Here is a 17544-nt window from a genome sequence, read left to right on the forward strand (position 1 = left end):
AGTGATGCTTTCAAATGATTTTCTGATAATGTCTGGCGTTATACCCTTCGAATATGATAATTCTTAGTACGTCAATCAAAGATAAGATTAGGAACACACACACACACACACACACACTTTCATTACCTGCATGAGCTTGAAGGAAAACCTGCTTGTAATATTAAGCAATGTGAAACAATCATACATAACGTCAACTAATGTTCTTATTTAACGTAAAGATTTTTTGTCTTTTTTTTTTACAAATGACCATCGCATTAGAGACCCACTTACCCCAGAGAGAGAAAGAAGAGGGGAGGGTAAGAGCTTTATGTGCTTGCATCCGGATTTTTACAACTATCATTCATCCCCTCGTAGGGTTCTTGAAACTTCACATACATGCCTAGCTGAGTTCTCAAGACTGTTTCATTCTTTAATAATGCAGAAGCTTGCTAATCTGTCACTAGAACCGTAAAAACACCATTCAAACCCCGTGTAGCTTTTGAATATAACAAGTGTATCGCACAAGGATATTTCATGATGGCATTATGAAATATTCTAAAAGACCATGATTTTTCTTCTCTCTAAAACTAACATGGATTAGATTTCAGTTACATCACTGTCATATATACGTAATAATGGAGAAAGAAATAAGAATGGAGTAAGAGGGTATAACAAATTTATTTAAGTATCTTGTACTCAATGCGTAAATAAATGTTATATATTCATGAGATAACGTGCCATGCCAACACAGTCTCCACGTGGTGACCTCCCTCGGCATCACCCCCTCAGACCCGTTCGTCGCCCGCTGCTCTCCGCTGCCCCTAGTCACGTCCTCTGGGCTCTGACTGGCCCGGGATTAGTATGATTCACACATGCAGGCGGGCATTATTCCTCTTTCTATTTTTAGTTCTTGATCCGCCTCCATCTGCATGAACAATGCAAGTTAACAAAGAGCCACTTAGTTAGCCATTATAGTAGATACCGTCAACGTAAGCTAATACTCTACTGAATCATGCAATCGTCAGCACTCAGTAGTGTGCTATCAATACTTCTAGATACTGAATTATGGCTAGAGATACCACAACTGCATAGCTGAAAGATAACAGTTACCTCTCTCAGGGCTAATTCCTTGTGAAAGAACTAAGGGGGACTTCTCTTTGCTTCATACCACGCATGCTTCAGAAACGAAGATGTAGAGGACTATTTATGACGTTAGCTATTTACAAAACGCTTTGCTCTCAGATAATGGTTCTTTATACACCCAGAGACGTTTAGCTAAGTTTTCAAGGATTTCTTCTGCTATTAATGAAGACATTTTGTTAATCTATTATCAAAACTAGAAAAAACAACCATAATAATACCCATAACCTCAACGGACTACATAATGAAACAAGTCGAGGTGCAGCCAGCAGTGTTTCATATTATGTTCATATATCAGACAGAACACGAGAGAAGTCACCGTATTTACTATTTCACTTTCTTTGATTTCCTGAAGTTGTTCCAAGGCAATGATATACGGAAACAGCCCGTACAAGCCGTACATCTTAGCCCTGAGAGACATGGGGATTCCAGAAAGCATATCGCGCGATTTCCTGCGTGACGTAACGGGAGATAAGACGAATGTGGCTTGGTGGAAACCTCTCACCTGGGAGATTCATATTCTCACAAGACAAGAAAGAAGCACATGTGACTTTTTTCGATTATTTTGTCAGCACGCAATTTTGTATTTCTTATTTTGCGACCTTTTTTTCTTATTTCTTACCAGCGTACCAAAGAGATGCTGCATTTTGAAAGGCTTTGGGCTTTCATAGGGATCATTTCAAAATTCCTCAGAAGTGATTAGTTAGCTTGTCATGGCTGTTTTGTCATTGACCGTGCAGAGCTATCAGTAGAATCATTAATACCTCCTTGAAAACCATAATAACTTTCGCTGAAGTCTGTTCAAAGCAATCGAGATAACACTGAAGGTTTGAGGCGAATGTCTACAGTCTTACACTTACAGAGTACTTTAAAAAAAATATAGGTCATAAGTATTGTTCCACAATGAAATACAAATTCAAATTATTTGTTGAGAGAATTTTTATATTCCCGTACTAGATCACGGACAATGGAAAGACAAAGTTAGATAAATATCATACTCTGGTCCTGGCCGGCTCAGCGGGATTAGTGTCGTTAGGAAGGCGTGCATTGCTGTGCATACCTAGGCTGGTCCTGCCTCGCTGGAAGAGATCGATACGGCACTGGTTTTAGAGAGCATGACTGACCCGCCCTCTATACATTTCATACAACGTTCGATATGGAAATCACCACACTTGCATTGCAATTTATAACAAACAACTGTGTGTGTGTGTGTGTGTGTGTGTGTGTGTGTGTGTGTGTGTGTGTGTGTGTGTGTGTGTGTGTGTGTGTGTGTGTGTGTGTGTGTGTGTGTATGTGTGTGTATTCTTTTAATATGTCATTACAAAACAATAACAGAGATCGTTATTATCAGCCCATGTTTTGTATAAATAAACATATTTCCATCTCATTTATTCTTCTGTGATTTATATATTCTGTGATGTTTCCTCCTAGGACCCAATCAGTGAGGTGAGCTGTGTATGTGTTACCAGACACTGGCAGTTGTTTGCATCTGCTTTCAGATTTATTTTGAGACTCCCCCTGTTGAATCCCAGTAATCATTGCTCGTAAGGCCTTGCTGTTTACGACGGTCAGATGATGTCCGTGCATTCTTATCTATTCAATTAGGTTCTCCAATCTTTGCTTTCTAAAGGATAGATTCAGAAGACGTCTTTCTCTTTCTCTCTCTTTTGTTATTTTTTTTCTTTTTAATACCGTATTTTCCTTCCAAATACATTTGTCCTTTCTGATATCATGAGAGCTGATCACGTATATGCCATCAGCTTGTAACCACGAAGCTCTCCACCAGGATTACACTTCCTACCGTAACACCTCCTCATCCGCTGTACTGAACTATAGTCATGGCACTGATAACCATCTCTCCTGCACCCCATTCTGCGACTGTCTTGATCGCAGTGGTTAGCCTCAGGACCCAAGAGAGACAAGAGCCACCTGGAACAACTCATCCACAGTCACCAGACCGAGACCAAATCCACTAAGATTACTTTCCCTCAACCCGACCTGTCTCAACACAAGGAACACCCAGGCAGACTCTCAAGGGGGAAAGTGATATGTAATACACCCTCCCCTCTCCTCTGTTTTTTTTTTGTTTTTTTTTTCGCCTCAGGAAAGTGAGTGTCTTTAATTTCAGCATATACATATATTTTTTTCATTGTTATTTTTTATAGTAGGTCTGATCAGATTCTATCATAAGAGTTATAGTGCGTCTATGAGTGAATGTCAGCCGCCACTTGCTCAGATTCCCCCAAACGGCGGATTGGTGTTAGCTTGAGAATAAATAGAGCAGAAGAATTCGCTCCTTCTTTACACGTTAGCTTTACTATGGCAACACATCACTTGAACTTATTTCATAACGTGCATGTCATCTTCACACACACACACACACACACACGCCCGGTAGCTCAGTGGTTAGAGCGCTGGCTTCACAAGCCAGAGGACCGGGGTTCGATTCCCCGGCCGGGTGGAGATATTTGGGTGTGTCTCACCTAGCAGTGAGTAGGTACGGGATGTAAATCGAGGAGTTGTGACCTTGTTGTCCCGGTGTGTGGTGTGTGCCTGGTCTCAGACCTATCCGAAGATCGGAAATAATGAGCTCTGAGCTCGTTCCGTAGGGTAACGTCTGGCTGTCTCGTCAGAGACTGCAGCAGATCAAACAGTGAAACACACACACACACACACACACACACATAGCATTTCACTACATGGACAAAGAAATGATGAAGAAATTGATAAGTACTATAATAAGACCCAGATTGGAATATGCAAGAGTAGTGTGGACCCCTCATAAAAAGAAACACATAAGGAAATTGGAGAGACTACAAAAAATGGCTACAAGAATTATTCCAGAATTTGAAGGGATGACATATGAGGAGAGACTAAAGGCTATGGATCTACCAACCCTGGAACAAAGAAGGGAGAGAGGAGACCTGATACAAGTTTATAAATTGATCAACGGAATGGACCAAGTGGATAATGAGAAACTGATCCTGAGAGAAGAATATGACATTCGAAGCACAAGATCGCATAGTAAAAAGATGAGAAAAGGAAGATGTCTGAGAGATGTTAAAAAATATAGTTTCCCGCAAAGATGTATTGAGACGTGGAACAGTTTATATAAAGAAGTAGTGTCTGAAACGAGTGTGCATACTTTTAAAGTAAGATTGGATAAGTGTAGATATGGAGATGGGCCACACGAGCATAAAGCCCAGACTCTGTAAAACTACAACTAGGTAAATACACACACACACACACACACACACACACACACACACACACACTACTTTAAAGAAAAATTGGATAAGTATAGATATGGAGACGGGGCCACACGAGCATAAAGCCCAGCAGGCCCTGTAAAACTACAACTAGGTAAATACAACTAGATAAATACACACACACACACACACACACACACACGGCCCGGTAGCTCAGTGGTTAGAGCGCTGGCTTCACAAGCCAGAGGACCGGGGTTCGATTCCCCGGCCGGGTGGAAATATTTGGGTGTGTCTCCTTTCACGTGTAGCCCCTGTTCACCTAGCAGTGAGTAGGTACGGGATGTAAATCGAGGAGTTGTGACATTGTTGTCCCGGTGTGTGGTGTGTGCCTGGTCTCAGGCCTATCCGAAGATCGGAAATAATGAGCTCTGAGCTCGTTCCGTAGGGTAACAACGTCTGGCTGTCTCGTCAGAGACTGCAGCTCATCAAACAGTGAATTACACACACACACCGCGTAGTGTAATGGTTAGCACACTCGGCTCACAACCAAGAAGTCCTGGGTTCGAGTTCCGGGCGCGGCGAGGCAAATGGGCAAGCCTCTTAATGTGTAGCCCCTGTTCACCTAGCAGCAAGTAGGTACGGGATATAACTCGAGGGGTTGTGGCCTCGCTTTCTCGGTGTGTGGAGTGTGGTGTAAATGTGGTGTGGTCTCAGCCCTACCCGAGATCAGTGTATGAGCTCTTAGCTCGCTCCGTAATGGGGAAGGCTGGCTGGGTGACCAACAGGCGACCGTGGTGCCACGGTGGTGGTGGTGGTGAATTACACACACACACACACACACACACACACAGCGTAGTGTAGTGGTTAGCACGCTCGACTCACAATCGAATGGGCCGGGTTCGAGTCCCGGTAAGCGGCGAGGTAAATGGGCAAGCCTCTTAATGTGTGGCCCCTGTTCACCTAGCAGTAAATAGGTACGGGATGTAACTCGAGAGGTTGTGGCCTCGCTTTCCCGGTGTGTGTTGTGTGTTGATGTGGTTTCAGTCCTACCCGAAGATCGGTCTATGAGCTCTGAGCTCGCTCCGTAATGGGGAAGACTGGCTGGGTGACCAGCAAGCGACCGAGGTGAATTACACACACACACACACACACACACACTTCCTCTTAGAGTTAGTAATTAAGTAGTTAGGCTCTTATGACGTAAGGGGCATCCCATCACTGCCATGCCAGTACTCTCTTAACGATACGTACTGTGAATGCACCAAACTATATACTGCCGAGTGAAGTTATTCGACCCTACCAACACACACATATACATTATCGTTGTTTCATATCCTTCAGACAACGTGACTCCAGACTGTCTAACAACACTGATCAAGGTGCCCCTCATGGGTGGCATACCTCTAATGAAACGGAGACTTGCGGAGGCGCGACTCAAGGTGAATTAAAAGTTGATAGTGCATATGAATGCTCGTTAACTTCAGAGCAACAGACGGGGGAGACTTCAAACAGGGATAACACACAGCAGAGGAGGAGGAAGAAGGGAGGGAAAGGACGGGGAGGGGTGGAAGGGAGGGTTGTACTGGGGCGCGTGTGACTGCTCATGGCCCTCCTTACTTTAGTGGTGCTCTCACGCTGTTCACATGCCGCTTGAGTGCCGAGGGGATGATGATGATGATACAGCTGCTCTGCTCGAGTGTGTAGCTCCGGCCTCCCGCACTCCAGTCCGCATGGAGAAGTGCACGCGCTGAGTGTGTGGTGTCCTCGAATCGGTGTACAAATGGCCACGAATTATAGTTTGCATAGAATGTGGTGACCTTGGTAGCGTGAAGGTTGGGAGCAGGTGCGTGAGGAACACTTGTGATCAGGTGGTGTTGTGCCGAAGAAGCGTGAGGAGGAGAAGCTGGTCGACAAGATAATGAAAGTGAACGGAATGTACATAAATAGCCAACACTCTTTAACTTTATTTTGGAAGGCTAATATTTTGAATTCTCCCTGTGTAATCATCTTTCTTTTATGAGAAGCGACAATGAGCAGATTTTTCTTATTACTTTTATCTGTTTATTTATCTATTTGCATATCTATTCATTTATTTATTTGTTCATGTATTTATTGTGTGTGTGTGTGTGTGTGTGTGTGTGTGTGTGTGTGTGTGTGTGTGTGTGTGTGTGTGTGTGTGTGTGTGTGTGTGTGTGTGTGTGTGTGTGTGTGTGTGTGTGTGTGTGTGTGTGTTTGTTCGTGCGCACCCTTGACTAAAATCCTTGACACATAATAAATTAAGACAAACAGACCTACATTCATGCACATAAGGAAACACAGAACCTTAGAATCTTCCTCTATATATTTTCTTTTTTTCTTTTTTTTATGCACGAGAAGCGGAAATGAGTAAGATTTTTCTTTTTTTCTTTTTTTCTTTTTTTATGTGTGTCTGAGACGAATTCCTTGACACATAACAAAACGCGAACACACAGACCTACATTGACAAACACATGAGCAAACACAGATCCTCATTAGCGGCAGAGATCACACGCAGCCGAATTGCAGCCTTACTTGGACCATAACACGATCATCCTCTCAAATCAGATTCACTGTTCTAAGGACCATTACGAAACACCATTGGCGCAACAAGATAAGATAACTCTTCCTTGCGCTGCATGAAGTGACTGGGGCGCTTCAAGGTCCCCTGTCTTCCTGTTGGATGACCTAGATGCAGATAAAAGAGTCTCCAGCTATGAAGATATGAAGATATATAATAGATAAAACATAGGGATGAAAAGAAAGGTGGGAAGGAAGGGAGGATGAAAAAGATGAATAGATGGAAGGAAAGTGGGAGAAGAAGGAGGAAAAGCGAAAAGGAAATTAAAAAGAAGGAAAGAAAATGAAGGAATAAAATAGAAAAGATGCATATAAGTAAGGGAACTAGACTCTGAAACTGTCATGAAAATAATGAAAACTATGAAAAAACGAGAACTGTAGGAAGAATAAAAGTGAAAGAACACAAGAAGAGGAAGAAAACAGTGAAATGATTTGAATAGACAATGAAACGAAGTGAAAACAATGAATTTATCTTAACGTATACAATGAAAAACAGAGAGTTAAATAATAAGATAGTACAATAGCATCTTACGAATTCTTTTGTGTGTTTCACTGTTTGATCTGCTGCAGTCTCTGGAGAGACAGCCAGACGTTACCCTACGGAACGAGCTCAGAGCTCATTATTTCCGATCTTCGGATAGGCCTGAGACCAGGCACACAACACACACCGGGACAACAAGGTCACAACTCCTCGATTTACATCCCGTACTACTCACTGCTAGGTGAACAGGGGCTACACGTGAAAGGAGACACACCCAAATATCTCCACCCGGCCGGGAAATCGAACCCCGGTCCTCTGGCTTGTGAAGCCAGCGCTCTAACCACTGAGCTACCGGGCGCGCATGTGTGTGTGTGTGTGTGTGTGTGTGTGTGTGTGTGTGTGTGTGTGTGTGTGTGTGTGGGGTCGTGCTCTCAACCTTGAAAGTCGTTGGAATATGTTATCATTGACTATCCATCTTGTTATCATATCCAGCAGTCCTTAAAACAATGATAATGGGTAATGCTGTGAAGATATCTCTGAACTTTTCTTGATTCTCAGGATAAGAACACTCCCAGGTTAGTCTTTTGGTCTTTAACAGAATAATGACTAAATATGTAAAAAGATATCTCATACAGTATTTTTTAGGGGATGTCGGGTACATTACGTTTGGATGTTACTACTACTACTACTATTATTACTACTACTACTACTACTACTACTACTACTACTACTACTACTACTACTACTACTACTACTACTACTACTACTACTACTACTACTACTACTACTACTACTACTACTACTACTACTGCTACTGCTACTACTACTGCTACTGCTGCTGCTGCTGCTGCTGCTGCTGCTGCTGCTGCTGCTGCTGCTGCTGCTGCTGCTGCTGCTGCTGCTGCTGCTGCTGCTGCTGCTGCTGCTGCTGCTGCTGCTGCTGCTGCTGCTGCTGCTGCTGCTGCTGCTGCTGCTGCTGCTGCTGCTGCTGCTGCTGCTGCTGCTGCTGCTGCTGCTGCTGCTGCTGCTGCTACTACTACTACTGCTACTACTACTACTACTGCTACTATTACTACTTCTACTACTACTACTACTAATACTACTACTTCAGAATGAATACAGAAAGTTTCCAAATGATTGAGCAATTTACTTCCACAAGTGTCGATATTTGTCCTCCTCCTTCTCCTCCTTTTCTTCCTCCTCCGCCTCCTCCTCTTCCGCCCCCTCCCGCTCTTCTTCCTTCTTCTCCTCCTCCTCCTCGTCCTCCTCCTCCTCCTCTCTCTTCTCCTCTTTCTCCTCCACCAGAAGGCAGCCTTCTGCCTTCTGCTTTGCTGTCCTATCTCTACCACTGGTAGTTAGTAGATAGTCTTCACAAACAGCCTAGTAAGGACCTAAGGGTCTGTTGCTGTTTGTCTTCTTTTGTATTCCTTTGTATTCCTCCTCCTCCTCCTCCTCCTCCTCCTCCTACTACTACTACTACTACTACTACTACTACTACTACCACCACCACCACCACCACCACCACCACCACTACTACTGCTTCTACCACTACTACTACTACTACTACTACTACTACTACTACTACTACTACTACTACCACCACCACCACCACCACCACCACCACTACTACTGCTTTTACCACCACTACTACTACTACTACTACTACTACTACTACTACTACTACTACTACTACAGAAGCAAGCAGACAAAGAATGAATAAAGCAACAGATAATGTGAAAATAAAGTGATTTAAATGGTAGCCGCCACTCGGACCCGCATATCGCTTCATGTAACTAAGGATCGTGCCCACTGCCTAGTAACTGCCAGCTGACACCACCACCACCACCACCACTGCAGCTCTGAGTCAGAAAGCTAAGGCAGCCTACGGAGATACGTGTAGTTTGTATAGTAATCGAGTCTGATAGTGTCATTCATGTAAACAAGTAAACAAGTCGGATAGTGATAACATGCTCGTGATAGTATACTTAATTCATTTGTTTACTTCTCGTTTTTAGTGTTAGTTTTGTTGGTGGTGGATGAAGGTGTATAGGTATTATGCGGTTTTTTTTTTTTTTTTTCCTTTAACTGATGATGATGGTAGTGGTAATGATGGCGATGACGATGATGGTGATGGTAAGAAATGTAAGAGAACGAAGGAAAAAATAATAGTAAAAGAAAGCATTAAAGTTATTCAGAGGTGAGATAAAATGACGACATGGTAACAACTCTCTCGTCCAACTTTACTTCAAAACATTTTACTTATTTTCACATCATTACATCGCAAAAGAAAAAAAAAACGGCTAGGAAAAAAAACAGTTATCTCATAGAAAACTGTAATATGATCATACATTACGAGTCGCCAATGAGAAATACTCGCGGTCATGTGAAGTGTTGGCCAGGTGGTACAGTACGTGTGGTGTAGGTGTGTGGCGTATGGGGGGCAGCATGAGTGAAAGGCTGGAACATCTCTGCCACGGGAGACAGGTGATCTCTGATGGTTGAATATCAGCGAGGCGAATCACTCACTCCGTTTCTCGTTATCTTGTTGATTGATCATTGAATAACCAAAGGACATTAAAAGCAGGAACAAAAATAGATAAATAAGCTGAGGAAAGATAACGATAACAGTCTACAGGTTTAAGGACCAAGCAGATGAAGGCCAAAGTAAAACGCATTTCCTTACCAAGACGTGTCGTAGATCAAAACTTAGTTTGATTAGAAATTGCAAGAGCTCAGTAGCAGCGCCCTTAAAGAGAAGTGGATTGTTTAGAAATATAATAAAAGTCATCCGTCGCTCGTCAGATCTATGGGCAAAGTCTGTGAAAGAAAGCTCTACCTCTGTTCACGAACGCTCACGGAAGTCCCTCCTCCTGGGTGGAACACGTCAGGGGATCGACGCTCTGTGGTCTGCTACTGATTGGGTAAGTTTTGTATAAAGTTTACATTTTAGTGTTACCATTGTTTCTTTACCAACACACAAATTATTTTCTTTGGGCATGAAAAACATCCTTCACTTTCTTCACTAAATCTCATTATTCAAACACAAAAGCAAGTCAGTAGCATTTAACCCTTTCAGTACTGGGACGCATTTTTACCTTGAGTTCTGGGTGTGATTAGACGATTTCATTTACATTAGGAACGGTCTATGAAGGACAGAAGATAAATGGCTAGTCTTCACTATTTTGATTCCCATACAAGTTTCTGAAGCTGTATAAAATCATCAAATAGTAAGCAAGATAAGTATGAAAACGTATGATACTGTAAAGAGAATATAGAGGCTTGCAAATTTCTGGGGGACTGAAAGAATATTAGTTATCTCAAGGTGCTTATAGAGACCGGACTGCAAACATCCAACACCCTATAGCAGAGAGAGCGGCCAACCAACCCTACCCAGTGGGAGGGAAGACGCATTCGTCCTTTGGGAGGAACTCGAGAGATTAGCAGTAACACGTGAAGGGTAGACCACTGTTAATTAAGCTCGTTTTCTTAAACACTTGTGTGCTTCACCTCCACTGTTTCAAAAGGCCTTATTTAAATTTACACGAATTTTTAAGGTGGTTTTTTTTATGGTTCTAGAGGCAAGTGACAAGATTTCTACATTATTAACTGAAGAAACACACTTGAAACCCAGCTAATCATCTCTGTGGACCTTGAAAAGAGTCGTAGCCAGAGAGCAAAGCGTTTCTGAATACGGGCTTATAAGAGTCAGCAAATGCCGGCAGTGTTTATCTATGACACCATATTTATGTCAAACTTTCCTCCACATCTCAACCCAATGATGGAATGCAAGGCTCGTCAGGCATCAGTGAAGGAGTGGCTTGTGTGTCGCGTGGACGGAGTGTAAACCTTGGCTTGGTCTTAATTGTTTTGTAGGTCATGAGATGCAGATCACATGTGTTTATATCGACAATGGTATCAATGGACATGCCACGCACTTATTACACAGAAGTTGCCTAATGTGGGTTTCAGTGCCTGTCTTGTATATTATGTATGTACATACGTCAACTTTTTTAGCAATCTCTATCTTTTTCTTCTTTTTCACTTTAGATCGCTTCAGGTTATTCCCTTCCTTTTTTTGTCATTCACTGGTTCACTGTGTTCTTATTGCTCATGTTATCAAATCCAGGTGATATGTGATTATAGTTCTCTCTTCCCCCTTCACCTCCACCTCTTCTCCCTCACTCTCATCCCTCTCCCATTCATGCTTCCCCATACATATCTTCCTCCCTACACACTGATTTTACTGTTGTATCTATGCCTGTCTGTCCTTGAACCTTCTAGTGCCATCTCCATCTTACACATATCTCTATGTCGCCCTTCTGCCTTTCCGTGTGTGTGTGTGTGTGTGTGTGTGTGTTAAATAGATTACTTCATTTTGAATCATGTTTTGAAATAAATTGCCCAGCCCTGTCCTTGCTTTGAATTACGTGCTGCTTTTTTATTTGTTATTATTTGTATCGTCATCACGCACTACATCGCTGTCTGCCGAGCCTGACTAGCATATATGAATGGTTATTTCCGGAAGGTCATGAGAAGCACATATGTTGGTAACAAAACTCAATATGTGTCTCTTAACAGCCTCTCGGCATATACACCTTACTATGGGAATGTCTGAACACTGCTACTCTTCAAGAAGGAATGTCCTGCCGTCACACCACACACCACCCTCCTCATTCCTAAGATGAACTCACCGCCAGATTTTCCACACGTAGGCCTATTCAGCCTGGGCCTACTCATTTCCTCTTTGCCCATCCCGTCTACCCATCTCCCTCACACAAAGCGAGCAGGATTTACCTATAATAATTATATAGAGGTGCTGAACGTATCGTCGCCAGGGAAGTTTAATGATAACTACTTAAACCTTTTTTACCTTTCCTGTGCTATCTCGTTAACATTTTTTATTTTTGGGTTTGTATTTGTCTATTTATCTTCGGTTTGGGAATTCTGAGTAATTTGGCATTTCATCTCTGGCGGAAATGCCCAAATTCTTGACGTGTTTCCTTTCTTAATACCAAGTGGCAACTCCAGTGGCCTGGGGCTATGACCTGACTTGCGCCCCCCCCCCTTCACGCGGTCAAGCCGATGTTTACCAAGCGCTGGCTCACTCGAGGCTCCAGCAGCAGTATAGCACCTCGCTCCGTCAGTACCCATCGCTACTCATTTGGAGCTGCCTCACTCACCTCTTTTGTTCTATTCGCATATATTCTGTGCTGTAAACATATAAGGAGGTCATACTAGCGTGTTTACATGGCTGCCCGCCAACACATCTGAATGGGAGGAACAATTTAATACGGTGGAACAGCAGCCCAGCCACACCAGACAAAGGCAGCAGCCGTCCACGTGCACCAGCCTCGCTACACGCTCAAGTATACTTAATACTTACAAAGAACCTATCTTAATGAACTACAGTAGTACAGCATTGTCACCACCAATAGAATATAACTAATCATGAAATATTGTAAAATTTCTTAAATATCAACTTCTTAACTTTATTCAGCTGATAACCCCACACTCATAAAAATATCTTAACTTTAAGAGTATACAGGTGAAAATCCAGACGCATTTCTTTAGAATTACTGGTGGCTTTCACATCAGACGCGTTTTCGAAGGGAGTGTCAAATGAAACATGACACGGTGGCTAAAATGAAATATAAAAATTCTCCCAAGTAATCTTACTCTGTGATCCCCTACCCCGAACTTACCAGTCCCTTTCACTGCGTCCTCACCTTCCCGTGTATCGTACAGCAGCACACCAGCCACAGCCCTCCCTCAAAACCTCCATACTTCCTTGACCTTGTTTCTAAAGATCGTATATGGTTATCCTTGATCAATTATCTTTACTGTCCTTCCAGGTTATAGGAAAGAGACTCTTACTGAATAACAAAAGAAGAATAATACCCAAATACAAATACAGGAGCCCCGTCCCCCCAGTCAAGATTATGGTGCATCTGATTACAGTTGTAGTCTACGTTTTTGCCAAGCCAATGTTTCTGGGAATTGTAACAAAAACAATCAGTCCACCTGCTCTGAGTTAATGTGTGATAGCGCACGAACTGAGGCCGAGAGAAGGAAAACAAGCTGGAAGTTCTATATTCCCGGAGCACGCTTCACCTGCCACCACTCAGCTGTGAGACTCGCAGCGCTGAAGGTGGCGCATAGTTTTAATGGTTGAGTTATTGTGTTATTGCTAATGTTGATAACAGATGATAAAGAAGTGTTGTGCTGATAACTGCAGCTGTATATACATCTACTCATATATGTTTATTGATTTGTTGGTGTGGGAGGCGTGTGTGAGTATGTATGTAAAACTCAAATGAAGACCAGTCACTACACATACTACCGTATTTACTCATCTCAGCACAGTCATTGCTAGCAGGAACAAAGCATCATATACTAGACCATTATATGTGGAATACAAGTATATAACAGCGTATTTACGTCACACTAACGCATTTCATCATAACCTTGCAGAAAAGTAGCACAAGGTCTTCGCGACACTCGTGGTTAGAGAAACACATAAATGACCATACATTAACACGGAACCACCATTAACTGTATCATCGAACACGCCATTAAGTAATATCTATATCGACAAATGTTGTTGGATTAGGAAATAATAGATAAACTAGACATAAGTACCTGGGCTGACTCCTTATCTTCTTGGTGTAGCTACATATATACGTACATACATACACCTTATCAGTGGTGTTCCGAGACAAACATTCAGGTGTAGGAGTTGCACTGGGCGACTACAGACTCCCTACAACAGTGTGCTAGAGGTAAATTGCATCGGTTCCTTGTTGCTTATATACACCCTTGAGAAACCATTAGGAGCGATTGAGAGTGGACTGCGTATATTCCGCCTTACTACGCGATTCTTTCAAATGTGGCACAGTAATATAGTGGCAAGGTGTCTTTGAAAACTATACAGGTCTCCGAAGAAAAATGACCTGCGGCATTTCCATTCATTGACCAAAAATTAATAATATGTTCATTTCGTTTCACATCACGACGCATGAATGATTAGCAAGATGTGTGGTAATATATACGAGAAACAGCTGTAGTATTGCATCATAAGAGGGAGGAGCGTTAGAATATAGATCAGTGGGAGAAAAAGCCGGAAAGTAATAAGGGAAAATACAAGAGAGAGAGAGAGAGAGAGAGAGAGAGAGAGAGAGAGAATTTTGCATGGATCTCTCACCATTGCTTTCATTATCGAAAAAAAAAAATAATAAATAAATTTTGGATAAAAACTTGGCACTGTAAACTCCGAAAGAAGAAGGTTGGTAAACAGTATTTTAACCTTTTTGCATCCCGATCTCGGCCACTTTCGCCATCATCGTCAACACCTATAAGTTATTGAATCACCAAGAAGGCACAAGAATAACCCCTTTATACATACAACCACACTCATCATACAAATCTACCAGAAATAATACCCACACACAAAACATAAATGACCGTAAAGTAACACAAGGGACCTTTAATAATAGTTTTGCCCTTTAACATTCTCAGCAGTCTCCCCACTCCCTGTGCTCCAGTCTCATGTAGTGGTTGTTTTGGTTCAGCTGGGCAACCACGCAGCAGGGAACACCTCAGAGCTGCCCTCGTTATGGCGGCACCGGGCTTATTTGATCTGGAGTTGCAGGAGGAGGACGCCATCGAGTGTGACCAGTCCGATGACGACGCGATTGAGGTGGAGGAGGTGAGATCCACTCCTTGCGGCGCCCTCTGCCCCCCTTCCCTGCCATGCTGTTGTGTTTGTGTTTGAGTGTACCTTCCTATTCCTTCTTACCAGATCTAATACTCCCTTCATTCCACCATGTGTATTTTTTACGCTAAAGTTTCTAACAAATAAGGCTTACTACTCCAGGGTTGTCCGCGCGCCTCGTACCCGGGCCATGCTGCTGTGTTTGTGTTCGGTGCACCTCCCTCTTTCACATCACCTGCTTTGTTATTCCTCTGGTGCTATCGTATAACTAAGTGCTAAGGGCTCTTGTGCAGTCTGGCCCAAGTCACCTGTACCCTCCAAACTCGCCATGCTGCTGTGTTTTTGTTCCAGTTGAATGAGTTCCTCCTCTCCCCCCCTTCCCCCCGCCCATCAGCTGCTTTGTTACTCAACGGAGCTTAACAATAGAAGCCTTTCTTTGTTATATAGGTGAAGTTTTACTGGTTTTCTAGGTGGTGAGGCTCTCTTCCCAAGGTGATGCTATTTTCTTTCCTGCCATGCTGCTTTGTTTGTGTTCTATTTGATGTGTCCTTATTTGGTGGTTTAAAACTTCATGAAATTTAAGAATAAAAATCTTTTAAATATTTTTTGTGTACATGAGATTTGGCTTTGTAAGGCAGTAATCTTGCCTGCTATGCTGCTTTGTTTCCTTTTTCTTTCTTATGTGTTTCTTTATACATATTTTTGGATATGTATATATATATTTTTAAATTCCCAATTCACAAATATTTTTGAGAAATTATGTCTGCTCCCAGAGATACTGCTTTTGTCCTTTCTGACTACCATACTGCTTTGTTTACATTTAGGTTCTTTCTTTATCTTATAATTGTTAGGTCCATTGCTCCTTCAGGAAACTAGTCTGTATTCTTCACCTCAAGGTTCTCTATGGTAGACTAAGGCACAATGATCAATCCTTCTTGCCTTGGTTTGGTGTCTTCTGGGTTTATCTTCATTACTAACCATTCTGACACACAGGAGACAGCTTATATTCTTACACACTTTAGGCTCTCTTGAGGAATAATTCCACAAGCCACTGAGATAATCATTGTAGTTCTCATTGGTGTTTTTGCTGCTAATGGTGCAGAATCCTTTGTTCAGATCTTACCAGAATTCTCCAAACACTGAATAACATCCACAGTAACTTGTTCAAAATAATGAGTTAAGCATCCTAATATTGAAAATTAACACATTGCTTAGGAATGCAAAAAAAGAAGGGAGAGAGAGAGAGCACCAAAGTATCTGAGACAAATATTTGACACCATAATCATATACTAACTGATTTATGGAAGGAGGAATAAGTCTCTCTCTCTCTCTCTCTCTCTCTCTCTCTCTCTCTCTCTCTCTCTCTCTCTCTCTCTCTTGTTAGTCTACTATCGCCACAGCACTTTGAGGTTAATAGATTTTTTCATTGGACAGATGTTAGAGGTTGCTGCCCTTCATATAGTTGGTCAGTCCATGTACTGTGTATTAATAGGTAATTCATAGCCAGAAACTAGGGTCAAGCTATACTAAAGATTGAACTAAAGGTAGCTACTTAAGGAAATGTACTCTATGAATTGCCATAACTGGATCTGTTGTCAAAGTAAGTCACCTTGAGCTTACTCTTGTTTTGATAATAGAGCATGCATTTTAGAAAGGAACTTAACATAACTGTAGTATGAATCAAGCCAGCATAGAAATAGTATTTTTTGTGCAATGCTGCTTATTTAGAGTGTAGAGAGTAGCTCTGAGTAGTTCCATAAAATGTCTTATGTTCTAGTAAGGTGAAAGGGAATTTTAGTATACATCATTTAGTACTGTGAAAATATCTTCAGATTTGCCTTCCAGATTATATCATTTTATACCCACTTCTTTTATGCAATAAGAATAATTTTCTGATCAGTGGCAGCCATTGCACTCTAGGACATGTGTAGTCAGGAAAAGTTAGAGATCATTTGAGTTTCAATTTTTTTAAGTTGTATAGTATTTAGGCCTAAGCCTTTGATAAACAGTACAGTACCAGTCATGACACTAAGGAAATTGTAAGTTTTACTTATTTATTTTTACTTTGTTTATATATGTACATCTTTTTATGATTTTGGTTTGTGGTGGTTCTTGTGTGTCCAAGGTCTCCATCTGTCTTGAGTTGAGGTCAGATATCAGTGCCTTCCATGCAATTGGTTGGAACTAGTTGGATGACTTGCTCTTGCTGACACCAACTGAAAATTTTGTAATGCATTTTGGTTTCAATGTATAACTTTCTAATGCATTGATTCATGGGAAGCATGTGGGTAACATAAACTTCATCTGCTCAGTGACAACCTGAAAATGTCCCACTTCCAGTAGGACTTGAACACAGGTCACCAACACCATCAAATGGCTTCTCATTTGTAATTTTTTTTTTTTTTTTTTTTTTTTTTTTTTGAATCAGA

At 41.9% G+C, this 17544-nt stretch overlaps 1 protein-coding gene across 9 annotated transcripts in view; it reads left to right on the forward strand.

Annotated features, from left to right (window-relative positions):
- The first annotated feature begins 5947 nt into the window (after nucleotides 1-5947).
- The window catches only part of LOC123506336 (ribosomal protein S6 kinase beta-1-like), a 32394-nt gene continuing 20797 nt past the window's right edge, over nucleotides 5948-17544 (forward strand). Inside the window, exons 1-4 of one of the 9 annotated variants that reach the window (XM_045258314.1) lie at nucleotides 5948-6171; nucleotides 9975-10325; nucleotides 13257-13552; nucleotides 14973-15109. In XM_045258314.1, the coding sequence (XP_045114249.1) occupies nucleotides 15017-15109 (93 nt within the window). In that variant the 5' untranslated portion in view covers nucleotides 5948-6171; nucleotides 9975-10325; nucleotides 13257-13552; nucleotides 14973-15016. Of the gene's footprint in view, nucleotides 6172-7913; nucleotides 7980-9209; nucleotides 10326-12689; nucleotides 12771-13256; nucleotides 13553-14068; nucleotides 14184-14972; nucleotides 15110-17544 lie in introns of those variants that run through there. The other 8 variants (XM_045258316.1, XM_045258313.1, XM_045258315.1 and 5 more) reach the window with 8 other exon arrangements.

This window comes from Portunus trituberculatus, chromosome 19 (assembly GCF_017591435.1).
Source record: "Portunus trituberculatus isolate SZX2019 chromosome 19, ASM1759143v1, whole genome shotgun sequence".
Lineage (NCBI taxonomy): Eukaryota > Metazoa > Arthropoda > Malacostraca > Decapoda > Portunidae > Portunus > Portunus trituberculatus.